Consider the following 20,966-nt stretch of genomic DNA (forward strand, 5'->3'; position numbering starts at 1 on the left):
AGACATGGGGAAAAAGGCAGGCGGGGGCTTGTTGCTAACAGAATCGCAGCCCGTAGAAGGGGTAGCCCACGCTCAGACAGTGGGGGGGGACACCTCATCGGATAAGTAACTTTAACTCTGTTAGCATAGTCGTTAATAATATTCTCAACCTGCAGTAGAAGTTTTATAGATTTTTTAAATTGATTCTAGTAAACATAGGAGCAAAGTTACGTAGTGAAAATCTGCAGCCTTGCAGAAAGTATTTGAGGTATCTGAATTACATTGAAAATATGTTATCCACCAAATAATTGAAATGAAGGATAATTACTGTTAGATTTGTTTGCATTGGTTCAATACTTTGGCACTGGAGAAGGAAAGACTTGGAAGATACGTTCTTTATTGATGGTTTTCTTTTTTCTTTTTCTTTTTAGTTGAGTGATGTGTCTTCCCCAAGGTCAATAACTTCAACACCAATTTCGGGGAAGGAATCAGCATTTTTTGCTGAACCACCCTTCAAGGTATTTTCTTTCTGTGTTCAATTTTGCTATTGAATTGTATGATACTTAATAGACTTGGTTTAGGTTATATAGCACTGGGTGAAACAGAATATACGTCTCCGATTGGTTTACAAACTTTTCATCAAAAAGCACCCTTGATTATTTTCCTGGCATGGACCCCATACAAAAAGAATAGCATGAATAAATTGCATTCACTCGCTAGTAATTAATTTCTTCATTTAATAAAAGGGGTAAAGATGAAACCTACCTGATAACCAGTCCTCTTACTAAATTGAGTTGATGTAATGCCAATCAAATGAAAAGTTTTGTTGTTCTCTGATGTCTTACTAAGAAGTAATTATATAGTTTTAATTAAACTTTGTCCTGACTCTAACAGTAATGAGTATTTACTTTAGAAATTTTTTAAAAATCCATTAGGTTTTATTTCACCCAGTTCTGTGGACTTGTGGTTAGAAAGTATTGTAAGGAATGGGAGGATATTTCAGTCCAATATCTGTTTACCTTATAATCACCAGAAAATTGTACTTGGGAAGAAAGTAAAATTTATTATTGTATATATTTATTTCCCCTATCTAAGCGTTACTAAAGATAATTTTTTTTAACTTAGATGCCCACTGATCTGAAAAGATTCTATCAACCTATCATTTTCTTCACTTAAACTAGATTTTACTAGTTTATAGGTAATAAACCCTTAAGATTAATACCTATACAAGGTAAGACAAGGCAAGGAAGTTATACTCTCACAGTACCCTAATATCTTCTTAAATGCTTATGGCTCAAAGGAGGCAATGCATTTCAAAGAGTAATAGCACAAATTGTTATTTTCAGAAATCGAGGTATAAATACCTTTAAAAAACAGAAGAAGATTAAAAACTGACACCAATTAGAATGGCTAAAGTTTAAAGAGGTTAAAATTACCAATTGTTGGTGACGATGAGGGAGAATTAGGACTCTGATACTCTTGGAGGAAATGCCACATGCTGTAACTGCTTTGCAAAACTGTTTGACACAGTTTTTTCCCTTTAAAAGTTCAACGTATGATCTAGTCACAAATGTTTGTAGCAGCTTTATTTAAATATCCCCAAACTAGAAACAGTCCAAATGTCCCTCAAGAAGTGAATGAATAAGGATAATAAGATTTATCCATGTGGTGGAATATTACTCAGCCATAAAAAAAGAAAGAAGTGGGAGCCAAGCAGCGTTATAGCTGAATCTGAAAGTCGTCCTGCTGAATGAGAGAGGCCAGACACAAAGAACTTCATACCCTGTGACATTCCATTTATGGGAATTCTAGAAAAATGCAAAACGGAGAGTAGCCGATCCCTGGTAATGGGTGGGCGAGGGCTGGCTGTGAGGGACATGAGGAAGCTTTAGAGGTGATGCAAATACTTTCTGTCCTGGGTATGTATCTGTCAGCACTCCGCAAACTGTAAACTTTAAGTGTGTGCACTTTATTGTACATTCATAGAGTTGAAAAACGAAAATAAGCATGCACTCTTTCAAAGTGAAAGACAGCTTTCTATAAAGATAAGCACGTGCCAAAAGTAAGCCACTTTATTTTTCACATTTTGGCCTTGACAGAAGTTCCCTTGCTGAAAAATTCTCTGTCTTATCGTGGCTGTGGCTCATCTAGATGAAGCCCCGTCATTTCTGGCCAGTTGCTGCACTGTGTTCTGAAATGAGACTCTGACTTTGAAATTTCAAGAATTTTTGCAATATATTAACAGATCTTCAGAGACAGGGGTTTAAAGGAAATCTTTAGGGGATTAATTGTCAATCCAAGACCAGAAGAATTTTTATCGCTTTTATTAAAATTACCTTTAACTTCTGTGACAGGCCTTTCTTTACTATCATTTCTCTTAGAAATATTAATAATAACATAGTCATAGCAGTTAATTTATAAAATGATAACACTAAAAAGTACTTCTCATGTATTTTAGTCAGTGTATCAACCAGATAGGTAGAACTCTGTTTGACTTCATTATAAAAGTATTTGCCATCCCAAGTTTTAGGATCTCAAAGTTATTATCATCTTAAAAGATATCTGTGTTATAATTACTAAATGAAATTTCTGAAACATGTTTTAAAAACATACCCTCTAGAACTTCGAATGCTTTAGAAGTTATACTTTTGTAGTAATTGTCACTTCTGTTTATTTATATTTTATAATACCATCTTTCCTTGAGACTTTCTAACTTTTCCTAGTAAGATAACACCAAGGAGAAAAATTGGCTTGATTCTTTTGTGGAATGTTACATTCGGGAATAATCTTGTAAGTCATTGCTGTGTTCCAGCAGGCTGAGATCAGTTCCATCCGGGAAAACAAGGACAGGCTGAGTGACAGTACCACGGGTAAGCCGGAAGCATCTGGTTGTGTTCTCTTGACCAGTCTCTGTCCCACGTCCCTGTAATGAGAGCAAAGGCCGCGCAGGGCTCCTCCGCGTCGGGAGGCCGGGGAGCCCTGGCACGCCCCCAGAGCTGCCGATGCCACGCAGGCTGGCACCCTCTTTGCTTCAGGGGACTTTCCCCTGGATTTTCAAGAGTCTCAGAGCCTGAATGTGAAATACTGTATCTCTGTTCTCGTTTGGTTCACACTGAATTTTAGCACTCCCTTCGGTGATGGATAGAGGCAGTTCCCCAAGTGGCAGCGGCAGACCCATGAGGCTGACACCGAGAGAATGCACAGATCATGCCCCGTCACCTCCGTGTTATCATAGATGGCTTGATAAGCACTTACAGTATCTCTCCTAGAAATGAGGGCTGTTATTAGACCTGCTGCCAGATCTTGTTATTGATTCTGTTATAAAATAAGTTCATAAATGACTGTAGCCTGTCTATTCTATTTTATGCATTTAAAACCAGTATTTTGAGATGAGACCCATAGGCCGCAAGCTGTCCGCTAGCAGCACTCCTTGGCGGTGAGCAGCAGGCTGTTCCCCTGAAGGGAGAGCCAGCCAAGCACCTCCATGGGGCTTTAAATAGACCCACGCAAAGACAGCGTGTTAATGAAATCACACAGAATCGTATTTTCTTCATCAAGACAGGGTTTAATTCATTGTATTAAGAGTCCGTGTGGGTTTGCCCTCCGAGGATGCAGTGTAGTGCCTTTAAAATCAATTGAAAATATAGAGTAGATTGTTTCAAAGGTCCTTTTGTGCTCCAGTATTCAGTTTCTTAGTCTTAACATTTCATGTGCTTGGAGCCTTTAATTTAACGGGACTTAAAAATATTCAACTTTCTCATTTCCAGCGGAAACCAGTGTTCATGTAACCAAACTGTTGTTACATTGTACACTTTAAGATTCATCCTTTGTATCTTAGAAGTAATTTCTGTTGCTTAGGTTCACAGTCATGCTCCTCATCTCTGGTTCACTCCATGCTCACATGACTTCTGGTCAGAAAGCTGTGGCTTAGGCACTAGACCGCAGAAGTAAGCCTATCTATGAGGAAGTGTCACTCTGCATACTCGCAAATTAAGATTAAAGCTTTCATCTTTGCATTATATGGCTATGAGAAAATGTAAAGTAACAGGAAAAAATGTAGCTCAGTGCTATTCAGGATGTAGTCTGTAAACCCTTGCCAGTCTAACAGTAAACGTGAGGAGTTTGCACCAGAAAATCATCCGGCTCTCTCATGAAGCATACTGTCGGGTCCAGCTGATTTCTTTTTTTCCATAAGAAGACATTCCAGATGAAGGACACAGTACACTGAATTATATTCTAGAGCAAGTTTTCTGTCCCCATCAGTGAGCACTTTGAATAGTGCTGCTTTAGATGCTGTTTCGGTGCAATAATCAGTAGGATGCCGAAGGGTGCCGGTTTACCAGCAGTGTTTCCCGTGGGATTTGGAGAACACCCTATCGTGTGCAGTGGCCCGCAAATGCTTTGTGGAGGAGGTGGAGTTTGGCGTGAGACTTGAAGAATACCCAAGGGTTATCTAACCAAAGAGATGTTGCAACAGCAGTTGTGTGGATAAGGAATTAAAGAAGCAGCCTTGTGTTGGAAAACAGAGGGTGCATTGGACACCCAGCATCTGAAGGATGAGGGATACTAGAGAAACACATCATAAATCTGAAACAGATCGGGGCCAGATCATGGAGGTCTAATCTAGATAAAAGAATTTAGAGATGATTTTCAGAGGGAGAGGAATTAAAGCACTTGAACCAAAGGAATGACCCTCTCAGAGCATGTTTTAGGGAGATTAGTCTGGCAGTGGTGTGCAGGCTACATTTTTACTGAGACAAGCGGGGAGAGAGAGAGAGAAAGGAAGATATTTTTTGGAAGCTGTTGGCAGAGTTTCAAAGTAGGTGACAGTCTGAATTAGTGTAATGGTGATGGGGTTAAAAAGCAAACCAGCTTCCAGAGATTTTTCTAAAAGGATTTACAGAAATGGGAGGAACAACAACAAAAGAAACCCACAGCCAAGCTATACTTAATCAAGGGAATAGAAAATGTACGGCCACATCTGTCACTTTTCAGATGAGCTTCTACGCATCCAGGCATCTAGTATTGTGCTGGGAAACCACTAAGGAAACCCCAGTGCTGGGAATTGCTGTTCATTGATCCATCTGATGGGGGCTTTCAATCATAGGCAGGACTAGGAAAAAAAACTGGGTTGGGCAGAAAGGGAGTTTGTTAGAGGTCAGAGAAGTAACAGTTTAATATTTAAATTTTAGTTTACATTGCCTTTCTCTTTCCCAAGGCGCTGATAGCTTACTGGATATAAGTTCTGAAGCTGACCAACCAGATATTCTTGTCCTGTTACAAGCAAAAGTTGCATCTCTTACCTTACACAATAAGGAATTACAAGATAAATTACAGGTAGGTAAATAGATCGCTGCCACACACACTGTTCTGCAGGGTCGAGCTCCTGGGATTTTCAGGGTTAGTCAGATGATACTTTATTTTAAATGTCTACATTAGTTTCTTCTTTTTCAATATAGTTAACCTTAAGCACTCTATAATTTCAAGTTATTTCTTCCTTGGGAAGTTGTTCATTAACCCTATTTCTGTAAGTTCCTAAATTGGTAAATTATATATAATTATATACACAATATGATATATGATATGAAAAATTCTATATGTTTTTATAGACATGATTAGCCATTCATTTGGTAAAGTTGACCATTTAGCAAATTTAAGAAATTGTTAAGAAATAGTTGTGCTAAAGCTCATTGATCTCCCCTCCTCACAACTAGAATAATACGAGAAATAAAGGGAAATTTGAATCAGAGCCTTTACAGCCCAAACAAATCTACTGTCTTTAAACAAGTGTCACTAAACACCTGTTTGGGTAGAACACAGAGTAGGCTTAGTGTTGTTTATCGGACTCTCGGGCCCAGACCATATTGTTTCATGAGGCAGGAATACACACGCAGAAACGTTCGTGCAAAATAATAATTTTTTTTTTTTTAATCACGCTCCTCTCCCACGTGGAGCTTTCGGATTTGTTCTCTCACTCCAGCTGCTTGTTCACCTAACCACACCTTCGGTGCCAGCTCATTCTTCTTGCCTCTTTTTCAGGCCAAGTCACCCAAGGAGGCAGAAGCTGACCTGAGCTTTGACTCTTACCATTCCACTCACACTGACTTGGCTCCATCTCCGGGGAAACCTAGTGAAACCGGTCCCCCAGACCTCAAAGCCTCTCCACCTGTCCTAACACAGTATGTGAGTGAATCCATTCTCGACAGCGATGTCAGAATCCAGCAACTACAAGAGCTTTTGCAAGACCTGCAGAGGAGACTGGAGAGCTCCGACGCAGAGAGGAGGCAGCTGCGGGCCGAGCTGCAGTCCAGGCGGCCCGAGCCTGCCTGCTTGAACAACGCCGAGATTTCCGAGAACGGCTCTGACCTCAGCCAGAAACTCAAAGACACTCAGAGCAAGTACGAGGAGGCGATGAAGGAAGTCCTCAGTGTGCAGAAGCAGATGAAGCTGGGCCTCGTCTCACCCGAGAGCGTGGACGCTTACTCCCATCTCCGGGAGCTGAGGGTCACCGAGGAGGAGATACGTGCGCTAAAGCAGGATCTCCAGAATGCGCTAGAAGAAAGTGAAAGAAACAGAGAGAAAGTGAGAGAGTTAGAGGAAAAACTTGCAGAGAGGGAGAAAGGTACGGTAACTCAGCCACCTGTAGACGAGTATGAGGAAATGAAAAGTTCCTATTGTTCTGTTATTGAGAGTATGAATAAGGAGAAAGCATTTTTGTTAGAGAAATACCAAGAGGCCCAAGAAGAAATCATGAAACTAAAAGATACACTAAAAAGTCAGATGACTCAGGAGGCAGGCGATGACGCCGAAGACATGAAAGAGGCCATGAACAGGATGATAGATGAACTCAACAAACAGGTGAGCGAGCTGTCCCAGCTGTACAAAGAAGCCCAGGCCGAGCTGGAGGATTACAGGAAAAGGAAATCTCTGGAAGACGTCACAGCTGACTATATCCATAAAGCAGAGCATGAGAAACTGATGCAGGTGACCAACATGTCTAGGGCCAAAGCAGAAGAGGCGTTGTCTGAAATGAAGTCTCAGTACTCAAAAGTGTTGAATGAGTTGGCTCAGCTCAAACAGCTGGTAGATGCCCAGAAGGAGAACTCAGTCTCCATCACAGAACATTTGCAGGTGATAACCACGCTGCGGACGACCGCCAAAGAGATGGAGGGGAGAATCGGCACCCTTAAAGAGCACCTTGCCAGCAAGGAAGCAGAAGTGTCCAGACTGGAGAAGCAGCTTGTAGAAGAGAAGGCGGCGATGACCGAGGCGATGGTGCCCAGGTCTGCCTACGAAAAGCTCCAGTTGTCATTAGAAAGTGAAGTGAGCGTGTTGGCGTCCAAATTAAAGGATTCCGTAAAAGAGAAAGAGAGAGCCCATTCAGAGCTTGCCCAGATTAGAAGCGAGGTCTCTCAACTGAAAAGGGAAAAAGAAACTATCCAGACTCTCTTGAAATCCAAAGAGCAAGAAGTAAATGAACTTCTGCAGAAGTTCCAGCATGCTCAGGAAGAGCTTGCAGAAATGAAGAGATGTTCGGAGAGCTCTTCAAAACTAGAGGAGGACAAAGACAAGAAGGTTGGTGAGGTTCCATCACTGTGGAGTTGCAGCCAGTAAGCCCTGGGACTTTCCGCCTTTACTATAGTTAACATTTTTAGCATTTATTCGCACTAAGTTGTGTGAGTGCTCAGAGGCTCAGCACGTGAATCCCTCTATCCCCAGAGTCACATTAGAATAGTAGATTGGACATTTATTTTTTATTTATTGAATTTTGAAGAGAGGAAGGTGGTGCAGGAGAGAGAGAAGCATTGATTTATTGTTCTACTTATTTATGCATTCATTGGTTAATTCTTGCATGAGTCCTGATCAGGGATCGAACCCACAGTCTTGGTGGATCCAGACAGTTCTCTAACTCAGCTACCCGGCCAGGACTTGCTAGACATTTTTTTTTAAGCACTTCCCTTATCCTAAAGCATTTTCACAAATATGGTGCATATTTTTTCTTTAAAAATTATTTTACAGAAGCTCTGCCAAGTGTCAGGGATCAGAAGTAAAGCCACAAACTGGAAAGTGTTTGTGACCAATCTTGAACTTGAGCTCTTGGAATCCAGACAGATTCCTCTGTCATATGGGAACCCAAACACTTCCAGACTTAACCCTGCTTCCCTAAGCTCCATGGACTTTCCCGAGTCAGTATAAAAACCGCCTCTCCTGGCCCTCATCGTCAAAGGCATATGGGGCGGGGGCAGGAACGTGGGGTGAAAGTGATTAGAGATGGACTGGCTGCACCGTGAGGAGGGGGGAGTGAAGATGGTTCTGTGCCCGAATCTGCTCTGCATCCCAGTCCTCTGGGTCAGGTGTTCTGAATGGCATTCACTAGAGCACAGTTAATCATTTATTCCTTCATTATAATGAATGCTTCAAAAAGAGCTTCCAAAGCCGAGGGCAAGAGGTCGGGAGGTGGAGAGAGGAATTGTGTTTACTTTAAAGCAAGATGTCCGGAGATTTCGTGGTTTCTAGAGCTTACTCCTGATCACCCATGTCAGCAATATTGAACAAGATACAGCTGTCTCCAAATAAAGAATGCTGAAAATCCTGTTTTTGTTAAGAAAATTTAAAAAGTAAATAAATGTTGTAGCTTTTGTTACCTTTACACATCAAAACACAGTCTTTAATCATGGGCCCTTATTTGAATATAATGGCCTCAGAAGGCTTTGTTGGGTTGTCTGATTTTATGGGCTTCATTTTATGGGTTTCCTTTGTAAAAGAAACGTAAAATGTAAAAGAAGAATTGTTCCAAATTCTCAAGCCTAATTGGCTAACAGAGGCTATGGTCAAGGCTTAGGGGTACCTGGAATTTCGCTTTTGCAGGCACATTCCTGTCTATTGATAATGGTTCTCCTTTCCCACTAGATAAATGAGATGTCGAAGGAGATCACCAAGTTGAAGGAGGCGCTGAACAGCCTGTCACAACTCTCCTACTCGGCGAGCTCCTCCAAGAGGCAGAGTCAGCAGCTGGACGGGCTGCAGCAGCAGGTCAAGCAGCTCCAGACGCAGCTGGCTGTGAGTGGGCTTGCTCTGCGGCCGGCTGCGGGGTGGAGGGCCAGGCCTGCTCCGCCGGGCAGCCAGGGGGGCGTGGACAGACAGAGTCCCAGCCTAAAGGAGTGTGTACTTCAGTGAGCAACTGGCTGGGGGCTTCTTTGGTGAGGGCAAAAGAAGGAGCTAGGCAGATTGCCAATCCTTATGTGCTGCGAGCTGGGGTGGATGTATCTCTGAGGAGGAGGAATGGGCAGGCCAGTGGAGTGGCTTCTTGTTCGCCCCCCCACTTCTCCATTTTTCCGCAGTAGTCGTACCGTCTCTGACAGTGGCAAGAGCTTTTCCTCTCCCAGGGCCAGGATCTCTGCTAGTTGGGTATCTACAGACCTGAAGCTGTTTCTTGGCCCCTCCCTTTTTTCACCCAGAAAGTCCTCTCATAATCCGTATTAGTTTTCTATGACTCTTGCAACAGAGCAACACAAACTTGGTTTAGAACAATGCAAATGCATTATCTTGAAGTTCGGGAGGTTGTCAGGCTTCCTAGACTAAAGTCCAGATGTCAGCAGGGCTGGGTCTTGCTAGAGGCTCAAGGGGAAAACCCATTTCGCTGCCTTTTCTACCTTTTTGAGGTCACGGGAGTTCCTTGGCTTATGGCCCCTGCCTCCATCTTGAAAGCACATCACTCTAGCCTGTGGTCCTGTCCTCCCATCTCCTTCCACCTTTGACCTTGATCTCTCTTTTAAGGACCCTTACGATTACACTTAATCATGAATTTTCTTTTAGAGTTTACATACCAAGATAGGAAATAGGTAGGTTTCCCCCCCTAAGAATATTGACAAGTCTTCAGAAATACACAAGCCAGTGAGCTCACAACAGTTTTAAAAGCTTTATGTGTGAGCATTTGATGGTGAGAATCACTTGGGAAACATTTGACCACAGTTTTTTTTTTTTGTTTTGTAAACTCAGTTTTTGTTTTGTAAAGCTCTGTAACCAAGTCAAACTGTACCTTTGCAGGAATGCAAGAAGCAACACCAGGAGGTCATATCGGTTTACAGGATGCATCTTCTGTATGCTGTGCAGGTACGGGGAACACCCTGCGAAGCCACTGGGATCCTAAGGAAATACTTCCTTAGGGCAGTTGATGTGGCCCAGAGTCCCATCATCCGACTAGTAGAACTAATGAGAATTTGAGGAGAATCCCCTACATTGGACAGCTCTGAAATGCCTGTTGCTTTGCTTTGGGTTTTGTGCTGGGAGCCCTGCCCTGTTTGCCGGGAGCAGCCTCATCATTTGTTGAAAAATGGAGGAGAATGTGCTACTGTCCCTCCCCCGGTCCCTTACCCCATCACAGTCGGGAGCCCCGTCTTTATTTTCTAGGCAGAGCCATCGGCGTCACCGCTGTGACTGTTGGTGGTTTGGCTGACTGGGCTCATGTTTGCAGCTGGGACCCCAGAAACCTTCCGCTGCGGCTCCGGGGGAAAGGGCAGGGCCCTGTGTGACCCAGTGCCTTACAGAAATGTGGCCGTTGCTAGGGCTGCCGTTCATTCCTGGAAGATTAGGGGCCACGGGCTTCATCCCAGCCAGCCATCTCATTCTCTCAGGGAGCCAGTCCAGGACTTACTGAGGTTCTAATGAATGCCTTTTGTTTCAACTTCCTAGGGCCAGATGGATGAAGATGTCCAGAAAGTACTGAAGCAGATCCTTACCATGTGTAAAAACCAGTCCCAGAAGAAGTAGAACGGACTCCTTGGCAGGACACTGCCCCTTGTTGTCCACCTCTGTGTCGGACCCGGAGTCATCGACGACCACCGCCGTTGTTCTCGTTTGTGGCATGCACCGTGACCTAGTCTAGTTCTTCCCTTTCCAAAGGCTTCTTTCGGGGGACTGGTCCCAGGAAAAGACTGTCCTCCCCAGAACTGCCTAAGAGACTTGAAAGCAGCAGAGATGACAGGGGCCATCGTCCTTGCTGATTCCGGAGCCGGGATCCGCCACGCCCAGGAGTCCGGCCCTGGTGCTGGCAAGTGGGCATCCTCCTCGGTCCCCGACCAGCTGCGCGGCTTCGTCATCACTGAGTGACATGTTGACACCTCTGCCCAGTAAATGCTGCTTTGGTTCCTACGCTCTGGCTGTACCGTTGAGCACAGCAGGGCTCTTTCTGCCTTTGGTTTCCAATCCCCAAAACGTGATTTGACTTCCAACGAAATTACTATGGCGCTAGTTAGCGGTGCATGCTTACGCCCTTTTATCATGATATCCTGTGGATTTGAAAACCCTAATTCCATCTTTTTCCCCCATCTGCCTTATATAGCTCATCACTGGCTTGTCAATCTTAGCTTGATGAGCACCAGCCACTAAAATCCGAAGCTTAAAAACAAAAGCAAATTGCCCTTAAAAGTTTTTAAGTAAATCGTTGAGGTATTGCAAATTTTCTATGCAAACTTGCCTTCTGCCGTTATCCGTGAAGCTCAGGAAATCCAAACATTTGTGTTTCAACAAGGGACGGTAAACTGCATGTTTACAGCCAAAAGAAATGCCTCATAGTTCTTAACCTCAATTTTTTTAAGTGTTTTTTCTCTACAATATTTTTATTGGCTCTTAAAAATGTTTTCATATCTAAATCCCTAACTAAGTGAAATTCACATTAGACTATATTAACAAAATATTTTTTAGGTAACCGTGCTTAAGACTTTTTAGAAATAGAACTTTTTCCTCAAAGTTTTCAGCTATAGCAAAAGGTAGTTACGTATTCCAAAGTCAGGACGAGCTGCCAGCCCCCTCGCATTTCTGCCACAGTGTCCTCAGAACTGTAGCACATTTCTTAATATAGTAAATGCTCTTTGACCCATTGAGTAATTGTGAATGCCCCCGCTCCACCAGTGCCCCTAAATTATCTCCGGAAGAACTGTTAGTCACAGTCAGTTTTTCAACTTCGAAGCTACATATCCTGATATGGTAAACCTTATGGTGCATATAGCAAAGGTCTTAAGGGGGAAATATTTCTGTTCACTTTCCTTTCAGGTTAAAAATGTTTTCTAACTTGCTTGCAACTTCCCTTACAACACTGACCTTACTGAGGGATGTAAACAGAATACAGGCATCTGCAAAGTATGTAATTAAACTGTAGGCCTGCTCCGACAGGGCCCGCGTCCCGCAGGGCTGCCTGGGCTCAGGGGTGCTTGGCTGTGTTGGATGATGACCAGTGACAACAAAGCAAAAATGGCTTTCAAGCTTGGTGTTTCTTTTCTTAAGTTGTTTGTAGTTCAGCAGTTTCGAAAATGCTCCAAAGAAATGTGAAAGGACTTTTTGTTACAGCACTTAACACAAAACGACCCCCTCCTGCTCCCCCACCGAAATGCTGCAGAGTATAAAACTTGAGAAATTTTGTAGGATGCTTGACAGAGCGTAGCCTTTTATCTTGTTTCAGGATGCATATTTATTACAAGTACTCTGGTTAAATATTGAAAAGTTATATGCTGTAGTTTAGCCGTTTGCCTTTGTAATTTGCTGAAGGTATTGCAAAAAAATAAACTTTTGTTTCATTTTGCATCTCTGTTGTTGCTTTTATCTCCAATCCAGGGTTCAGCTCTCTACAAACACCAGCATTTACTTGGGTGACTGGAGACATTCTATGTCTAAATACACATGGAGGCATGGATTTTACCTTCCCCTTTAAAGATAGAAGCATAGTTTACACACTCTCCTGGTCCATTATTTTTCTACTTAAAATATCTTGGAGACTGCTCTCTGTCAGTACACATGGCTCATTCTTTTTAACCATTGCATAATATTTCATAGTATGATCGTGCTGTATTTTATTTAACTAGTTCCTCATCGATGGGCATTTAATCTGCTCCCAGTATTTTACAGCCCTCACAATGTTGCATTTGACTATCCTATCTATAAATGTCTATGCATATGTGTGAGGACTGTTTGGATCACTTTCAAATTGTCCATTTTCACACTCTCTGACATGCGATACAGGAATGCCGAGAACAAAAGAGTAGAAGAGTACATGCATCCTCACAGCAAGAAGAAATGGCCTTTTTCTTTGCATTGGTTAAGGGTCATCCATTTGTTTCTTTACATCCACCTAAGATAGACTCCAAAGCTTTTAATAATTAAACCCACCCATCTTAGATCAACGCATGATATGCTGTGTGGGGAAAATGCTCTGTGAACATGTTGAGGCACAACCTTCTGCACGTGATGCAGCTGTGGCATGTCGGGTGCTGAGGGCAACAGAAATACTATCCAGCAAAGATGGGGTGTTGCTTTGTGAGCAAAGTTAACAGGCAGACTGCAGGGCCAAGAGTGAGCTACGAGAAGCAGCAGACCCAGGCGTTCAGAATAGTGATTGCTGTTCACCCGCTCAGAGCACGTCAAGCATGTGTGTGTGTGGCGTATTTGTGAAAGAACAGGAGCTCAACTATGATGCTCACCATAGTGGGCCATAGGAGCTGGTTGAGGGAGCAATCAACGTGAGTTCCAGCAGATGGAAAGGCTCCCTTGAGCAAATCCCCAAGAGGTGGAGGTGAGTGAAAGGGAGGAAAGGAGACATTCCTGCACATCAAGAAGATGTGACCACCAGGACGACCTGAGAGCCGCAGAGCTGCGTGCCGCTCCCACCTCCCCCTGCCCTGCCCCCTGCTTTGGAAGGTGCATCACACTTACCTTCTCTGCTCCCAGAGGCTGCTCCAAGGACAGCCTTGAGATGAAAACATGGTGGTGAGGCTATCTGCGCTGGGTATGCGACTAAGCCTTGTTAAGGCCTCCACTGTATATAGCTGAACCAGATCAGGCCTCTGTATCAGTTTTTAAGATTTGGTGGGTGGAGGCAGACATCTGGTCTTGCAGCTGCCCAAGACAAGCCTCCTTAAGCACCTCCTGCTTACTGAACCCTGCACCTACAGATCTGGAGCCATTTGCCTTTTTTCCCCTTTGGTTTCTCGCTGGCCTCCTTGTGTGGGCGTGGGTTTCAGATTACACCCAGGAAGCTCCCAAAGAGGTGGTTACCCCACACAAATCCTGTCTCCAGAGGCCAGAAAATGTGTTTTAAGAAATTACACAGTCTAAGAGAAAGTTTACTTGGAATTCCTTGTTCTTCAAGTTTCACAGTTCCTTGGGTTGGATTAATTTGGAGACGATCACATTTGATTTGAGGTTGGAAGAGTCTAGAAGTACCCGCTACACGTTTCCTCTGTCTGACACTTGGAATGGCAATGCTTGCCTCTTCTACCTCAGGATCAAGGGAGGGGGTATGAGTGACCACACTATAAAACCCAGCAATGTCCACCTCGATTACTCACATTGTGTTGCAGAGTGAGAGAACTAACCTAAAGCACATTTACTAATATAATTAAGGTTTACATTTGGGGACAGGGTTAAGATGGCAAGGAAAGAAAAACTACAGAGATTTGGAACTGGAAGACTCAACTTCTTTTAATTTGAATTCTAATTAATTTTACAGATACAGGCAACATGCTTCTGGTCAGAGTTCATTAAATCAGCTTTGGGAATGGGAATTCATTGTCCCGGCACTGCACTTCACAACGCTCCGCACAAGCCCGTGTTCAGGAAAGAGAAGTTGCATTTAATATGCTTGGAAGCAGCCACGCAGCCATTTCTTAGAATGACAGGCATTTAATGTACTTACAAACAACCGCATAGGCATTTCCTAGAATGACAGAACATTAAAACTTCCCAATTTGACGAAGGTCAGCTTAATAAAGTGTAAAGGATGTGTTAGAGAACAGAAACCCGTTCTTCCTTTTTTACTGCCATACATGTTAAGTAACTTTCACAGTCACAAAAACCTGCGGTTTACCCTCACAGAATCCTGGACCTGGGCAGGGCTTTAGAAAGCAAGTGGTACAAACAGTGTCACTGTATAGGCAAGAAAATGGGGACCCGTGGGCTGGGATTTGCCCCAGGCCACCCAGGATGAAAACCAGAACTGTGACGTCTTGAAGGCAAGTTTACTGTTTTCTTTATTGTTCTATGCTGACAGTTCTCTTTAGAAAAGGATAAAGTTCATGGACTCTTTTGAAAATTTTGGCTCAGGGACGTGGAGGTACAGATTTCAACCGTAAGCTGATAGGTTTTCCGGGTTTTACTTAAGATATATTTAAGCAACTCATTGAAATAACTCCTCCAACCTAATTTCAGAAACGGTATCTTGATTGTATTGGATCAATAACAATTAAACTTCAACCTTAGTGCTGGAAAGAACCAACACCAAATGTAAACATCATCTTGCCCTGACAGGGTGGCTTGGTTGTTTGCGCCTGAGTCCCACAAAGACAAGGGTGGTGGTTGGGTTCCTGGTCAGGCCACATGCCTGGGCTGCGTTTCCGCCTGTCCAGGCGTGTATGGGAGGCAGCCAATGGATGTCTTTCCCACACGGATGTTCCTCTTCCTCTTTCTCCCTCCCTTCCTCTCTAAAAATAAAATCTTTTAAAAAATGTAAACACCATCTTTCGAGTTTCTAGTAAATATTTTCCTTCTCTCTCTACTGAGCCTTTTTTTTTTTTTTTAAAATAAGAGGGACATAGCAGCTTCGGCTTGCCTGGTCTAGGCCGTAATTCATTGTCGGGTTAATGACGACACACTTACACAATAGGTTGCTGGAGCCCGTGATGTTCACTTGGGTACTGGCCACGATTCCCTCTGCAGATCTGAGTTGTTACCACTGTGTGTATTTAGGGCCCCTGAAGAGCGGTGGTACAAGGCTGCACAACTTAGGGCTATATCCTGTTTGCCAAATGCAATCTATCCCCTCGAAAATACTCTATGCACTGCTAACCATTAGCAGGCGTCGTGGTCCATTTCTTGCGCTGTTCAATCCTCACACTTCGCTTTCCTAACTACAGATAGCTCAAGTCTTACCGGAGAGGCACCAGACACGCAGGCGGTGCCAGCACTAGCACTGTCGAGTTGTGTCTGAGCCTTTGCTCGCGGATCCAGAGAGCCAGAACGTTCGGAGAGCTGCTGGGGTGCACGGCGCGCGCAGGGGAGCACGCGTGGAGCAGGGTGTCGCCTAATAGAGCCCGGCGCGTTGCAGCTTTAAGGCCTGGAACCCAGCGCTCCTTGCCACCCTAGGAGGGAGATTTATTTCCTACACCTGCATCTTTACTCCAAGAGCAGTCTCTTTGAGAAAAACAACAGCGGACGATTCTACCGCAGCCGGGGCGGGGGGCGGGGGGAGTTCGAGAGCCACCCTGAGGGCGCGAGGGTCACACCCTCTGGGACCGGAAAGCCGAGGGCGCGGTGGGAACGGCGGTTGGCCAGGGCGGCCCGGGTTTCCACGAGGCCGGAAGTGTCCCGCGTCGCCAGCGCTACGAGCGCAGACGCTGCCGGCGGGTTCTCGGCGTTCCGTTCCCATGGCAACCCCAGGTTTCCCCGCAGCCGCAACCCAGGGGGCCGAGGTAAAGGGAGACCTCGCAGCGCGTCACGCTTCTGCCAGGGGCCCTTGCGGCGCCCGCAGCAAAGTCGGCCCAGCCCCAGGACGCTGACGCCGCTCGAGAAAGCTGAGCTGCCGGCCCCGGGAGCCGGGCAGGCTCGTTCCGGGGCGGGGCTCCCTCCGACCTCCGCCGGACGCGCCCCGCGACGTTTTCCTGGAAGTCCCTCGCTGGCTTTTCCCGGCCCCGAGTCTTTGCGGCCCGGACACAGCCCGCAGCAAAGAACCTTGAGAAAGAGCGGGATGTGGCCTTCGGGTTTGCGAAGTTACGGCGAAACACCTGCGGAAAAGAAGGAAGCGATTTGCACTTGAGAGAGGGACCCAAGTTTGGTGTTATATTTCAGGGCCATGCTGAACCTCCTAGGAACAGAATTTAGGTGTTTGAGGAGTCAAATTCCCTCGCCCTGACCATCGGTTTGAAAGTAGAGATTAGCAAGAGAAATTAGTGACACTTCCGTCTGGTTTTTGGATTGGAGATGTTCTGGAGCCTGAATCAGGAGGGAATGAGTGACATTCTGCCCCGTGAAATGGGGAGCGACTTGGTGGGTGTTAATGGTCAATAAATAACTGCATTCGGTTTGGGTTGGATTTGGGCCATGAGAGTTGAATTTCAAAAATAATTATAAATAGAATTTTTGGCATGAGTTTCAACCATTTACCCTATCAGCTAACGATGGCAACCCAAATATAGACACGTGTTTTAGTTCCTTAAGACCTCCTATTTAATAGTGGGAAGGCCTGTGGAAAAGGAGAATTAACCGATATACCGGCCATACTTTATTTAGGACCTGAGAGCTGATTGCATTGCTTGGATCCATCTTGCTCTCATACCTGCAAAAACATTATCAAACTTGAGTAGGCGGCCTTAGTTTTGATGATTCAGGAGCTGTAAATGGGCTGGCTTTAAGGGGATTTTAAAAAGGCGGGGGTGGGTGGGAGGGGAGGATTTGGGAGATAACCTGGAGTAAGAATTAGGGGGAAAATATTTAATTCAGAGGTTTTAATTTGACAAATGTCTTTAATTTCTGTCTTCCAGGTTCTCCACACACAAGTGTGCATAGTCTATTTGTGGATTTAGTATGGGTTATACATGTACTTGGGTAGTTTCATTTCCACGCTAATAGCATCCAACACAGGGAAAATGGAACAGACTTCTTAGCCTTTTCTTCCAAAGCCAACCCCACATGTGATTCTTGGTAGAAAGAAGATGCGAGCTGGCCCCCTCCAAATCCCGGCTGTCAGCAATAGTGCTCACTGGGACTTCCGCTTCCATCTGCCGCTACCGCAGAGCCGACAACACACTCACTCACCGACCTGACGCTCTGGGGCCTCCTGCTAAAGGCAAACCTGGTTTCCCAGAATGCCTCTGGGTAGGTTAGAACAGGCCTCTGGATGGCTATTAACGTCGTTTTCAAACCTGGTGCAAAAGATTACACTGGACATTTATTTTCCTTTATGAATTTTCCTTTCTTCCCTTTTTTTTTTTTACAGTGAACATTTATTCCTTATATAATTAGTGGGAAAGGAAGATAAATTTTATTTTTAAAACTACACAATGGTTGAATTCTTAAAAGCTATTCTGAATACAAAGGTGATTTCTTTGGGCAACTTCATTATAATTAATTAAAACTTTTGTTATTGATCAGTTTTCTATTTCTTCTGGATCACATTATTCATTTTTCCCATAATGTTAAGATATGGTTAGCTGTTTTATTGTATAAGATTAACTCTTTCAACTTTTATTTTTATGATTTCAGTTACCATTCATAATTATGTTTAGGATTGAAGTCAGAGATCTACGTGTGTGTGTGTGTGTGTGTGTGTGAGAGAGAGAGAGAGAGAGAGAGAGAGAGAGAGAGAGAGAGATGCAAGGGGAGAGAGGGCAAGATTTTCAACCTGCTCGGCTCTTTCTCAACAAGTTTATTTCTAATACAGTTGAGTAGGTCACTTCTCTTCTGACCCTGGACTCGCTCTCCCTGGTGGGACAACATTCTCCTTCGTTAGTTGGGCACTACATGTTGAAACTTTTAATGTGAAAGAGGACATGTGAAGTCCAGCTTCAAAATAGTAGTTCCCTTTACCTCATTTCATTATACCTATTTTTTTTTTTCCTGGTTTGGATAAGAATTTTAGAACACGAAGGATCTTTGGGATCTTCTAATTCAACACTTTCAAGTCATGGAGCTAATCAAAATAATAGCTAATGTTAAAAGAGGAGTGATATAGCAGATACCATGCTAAGTGATTTATAAGTATTATCTGATTAATCCCATAACCTCATCAGGTAGGTATTCATATTGACCTCATTTCTAGAGAAGGAAATCAAGTAGTAAATTGTTTAGGGTCATGTGGTTAAGTAAGCGGTAGAGCAGTGGCTCTGATGTAGGTGGGTGGTCCACCCAGTCTGTTTAATGTGAACCACCGCATACTGTCCTAACGCTGGGCTAGGTTTACAACCTAGCTTTTATTCCTTCAAGTTTACGTTAGAAATCATATCCTTAGCCTCTAGTTGGGAGAGCTGTACCCTTCAATTTTACCTTGTCTGATACATGCAAAGGTCAAATCTGATCCTGTGTCTGTCTTTGGACACGCAGGAGAGAGCAAATCGAGATTACAGCACACCAGCCAGCGGACAGGTTGTGTCCTGCTGGTGGAGCTGAAGAGAGAGAAGACGACCCCGAAGCCAAGGAGAGGACCGCAGGCTGCACATCTCTTCCCAGAGAGAAATTAGCCCAATTGCAAAAGGAAATAACAGCTGATGAAGGAAAAAAATGGAAAAACAAAACACCCACTGTATTTTAGTTTCCATGTAAAGTATGCCTGTGATTTGAGGAGCTCTGCACATTGGAGCACACAAAAGTGCTGTACTTCTTTATAAGCAGGAGGAAATAAAGCAGAGCATACCACAGTTGGGTAGCCAGCCGCCCCCCGCCCCGCCCCCGCCCCGCCCGGTTCCACACATGGGTCACTGTGCATTTCTCCTTGGAGCATTTGTGCTCCTAGCTTTCAACTAAATATTAACGGTAGATTCTTCCTGTTCCTCTTTGATTACCTTTAATTAAAAAAACACTTTTTGATGTATCCTGAAAGGCTTCAGGATGATATCTTTTGGGTAACAAGAAGGCCAGGGCAGTGAGGCTGAAGGCTGAGGGCAAGGGTAGCCAGGAGGTCTGGGCTCAGGCCTGGCCCGGAGCTGGGTGAGAGGCCGTGGTTACAGTGGAATCCTCAGCAAACGAAAGCACCAGAAATGGCAGGTAGCAGGAGTGAGTCCAGGTTTGCATTTCTAAGAGTGAGGCAAGGACTCAGGAACTAGGACCTCAGAGCAAGTGTTTAGCAAGAGGGTTCACAACCCAAGAGCCCTGAGGCAGCATGACAATGACCTTCATTATTAGGACACAGTCACGGGCCTGCCCGCACAGGGCGATGTATCAACAGAGAACTTTCTGACCTACCATGGCCAAGGGGAAAAAATGATGTTAAAGTACACGTGTGAAAAAATGGTCTGCAGATGGCTTTGGAAAAGCTGAGAGGCACTCCGGAGGCAGATGACAGAACCTGATCCCTCCCTTGATGGGCGTATCCGTACACTTACCTCTGTACTCACAAAGGACATCCGTCCTGGTTGGGCCCATTAGTATTTCATAAATACAGGCTAGAATGACCACTTCTAGAAAGGCATTTACCATTTGCCAGGGAGGGTTTTAAGGCTTGCTAACTCCGTGGCCAGTTTGGATAATGACAGATTTCCCAAGTAGGAGTCCAAGGTAGCCCAGCCCGGGGCTCGCAGCCCTGAGGGACAGGAGGGTTGCCCAAGGCTGCGGCAGTGCGGGTCACCCTCCAGCGCCCTCCAGCGTCCTCGCTGGCGGTCTCTCCCGTGGACCTGAGTCCTGAGGTGAGGCCAGAGTTACCGTGCCAGTTAAGTGATTTAAGGAAGGAAGAGATTTGAAGGCTGCAGGCAAAGGAAGGCAACATACCCAGGCCACTAGGAGCCTAGATAGCAGAAATCAGAGTTTTGAAGTTAAAATTGAATTTACTCTCAGTTATTAACCTCAGAGCATGTGTTCCTCATGGAGCTCCTTGAGTCCTTTTGAGCTTCTGTTTTAAATGTAACTAGATTCACTGGCTGATGTGGCAAGACAGTGAGTGGTTGATTTAGTATTTGATTTGGGGACAGCGATGCTGTGAGTCACAGTGAGGCCCCTTTAGGCCTCGAGAACCCATCTGTTGTGCTCGGCGAGAAGGCTGGCATGGCTGAGGGGAGAAGGGAACCGTCTGTCTGAGATGTAAGGGACGCCAGGAAGGCTCTCAGCAAAACAAGGTTTTCCTCTTAATGGGGCTGTGTTACGCCTCACTTGGGGTCCATTTCAGCCAGGCTGATCTCCTCACAGACTTGCCACCTTCGTGAAAACTCAAGTTTAGTAACGTGCCACTTCAGTATTTATCAAGTTCTTGTTGCAAGTTTGATGGCACCATGCTAGACACTGGGGATACTTACAAG

The 20,966-nt window shown here is 44.6% G+C and overlaps 2 protein-coding genes across 6 annotated transcripts in view; both read left to right on the forward strand.

Moving 5' to 3' along the window:
• Positions 1-12,503, forward strand: part of RAI14 (retinoic acid induced 14) — a 127,063-nt gene extending 114,560 nt beyond the window's left edge. For 3 of the 5 annotated variants that reach the window (XM_054583926.1, XM_054583924.1, XM_054583927.1), the window contains 7 exons: positions 411-497; positions 2,792-2,849; positions 5,198-5,316; positions 6,019-7,554; positions 8,890-9,039; positions 10,027-10,092; positions 10,672-12,503. In XM_054583926.1, coding sequence (XP_054439901.1) covers positions 411-497; positions 2,792-2,849; positions 5,198-5,316; positions 6,019-7,554; positions 8,890-9,039; positions 10,027-10,092; positions 10,672-10,749 — 2,094 coding nt within the window. In that variant the 3' untranslated portion in view covers positions 10,750-12,503. The remainder of the gene's footprint in view (positions 1-410; positions 498-2,791; positions 2,850-5,197; positions 5,317-6,018; positions 7,555-8,889; positions 9,040-10,026; positions 10,093-10,671) is intronic. The other 2 variants (XM_054583925.1, XM_054583928.1) reach the window with 1 other exon arrangement.
• Positions 12,504-16,641: 4,138 nt separating this feature from the next.
• The window catches only part of TTC23L (tetratricopeptide repeat domain 23 like), a 32,370-nt gene continuing 28,045 nt past the window's right edge, over positions 16,642-20,966 (forward strand). The window contains 3 exon segments of the mRNA XM_054583994.1: positions 16,642-17,010; positions 17,505-17,782; positions 19,063-19,261. Coding sequence (XP_054439969.1) covers positions 17,676-17,782; positions 19,063-19,261 — 306 coding nt within the window. The 5' untranslated portion in view covers positions 16,642-17,010; positions 17,505-17,675.

This window comes from Pteronotus mesoamericanus, unplaced genomic scaffold (genome assembly GCF_021234165.1).
Source record: "Pteronotus mesoamericanus isolate MK-2021 breed Mesoamerican mustached bat unplaced genomic scaffold, CSHL_Meso_final contig_75, whole genome shotgun sequence".
Classification (NCBI taxonomy): Eukaryota; Metazoa; Chordata; class Mammalia; order Chiroptera; family Mormoopidae; genus Pteronotus; species Pteronotus mesoamericanus.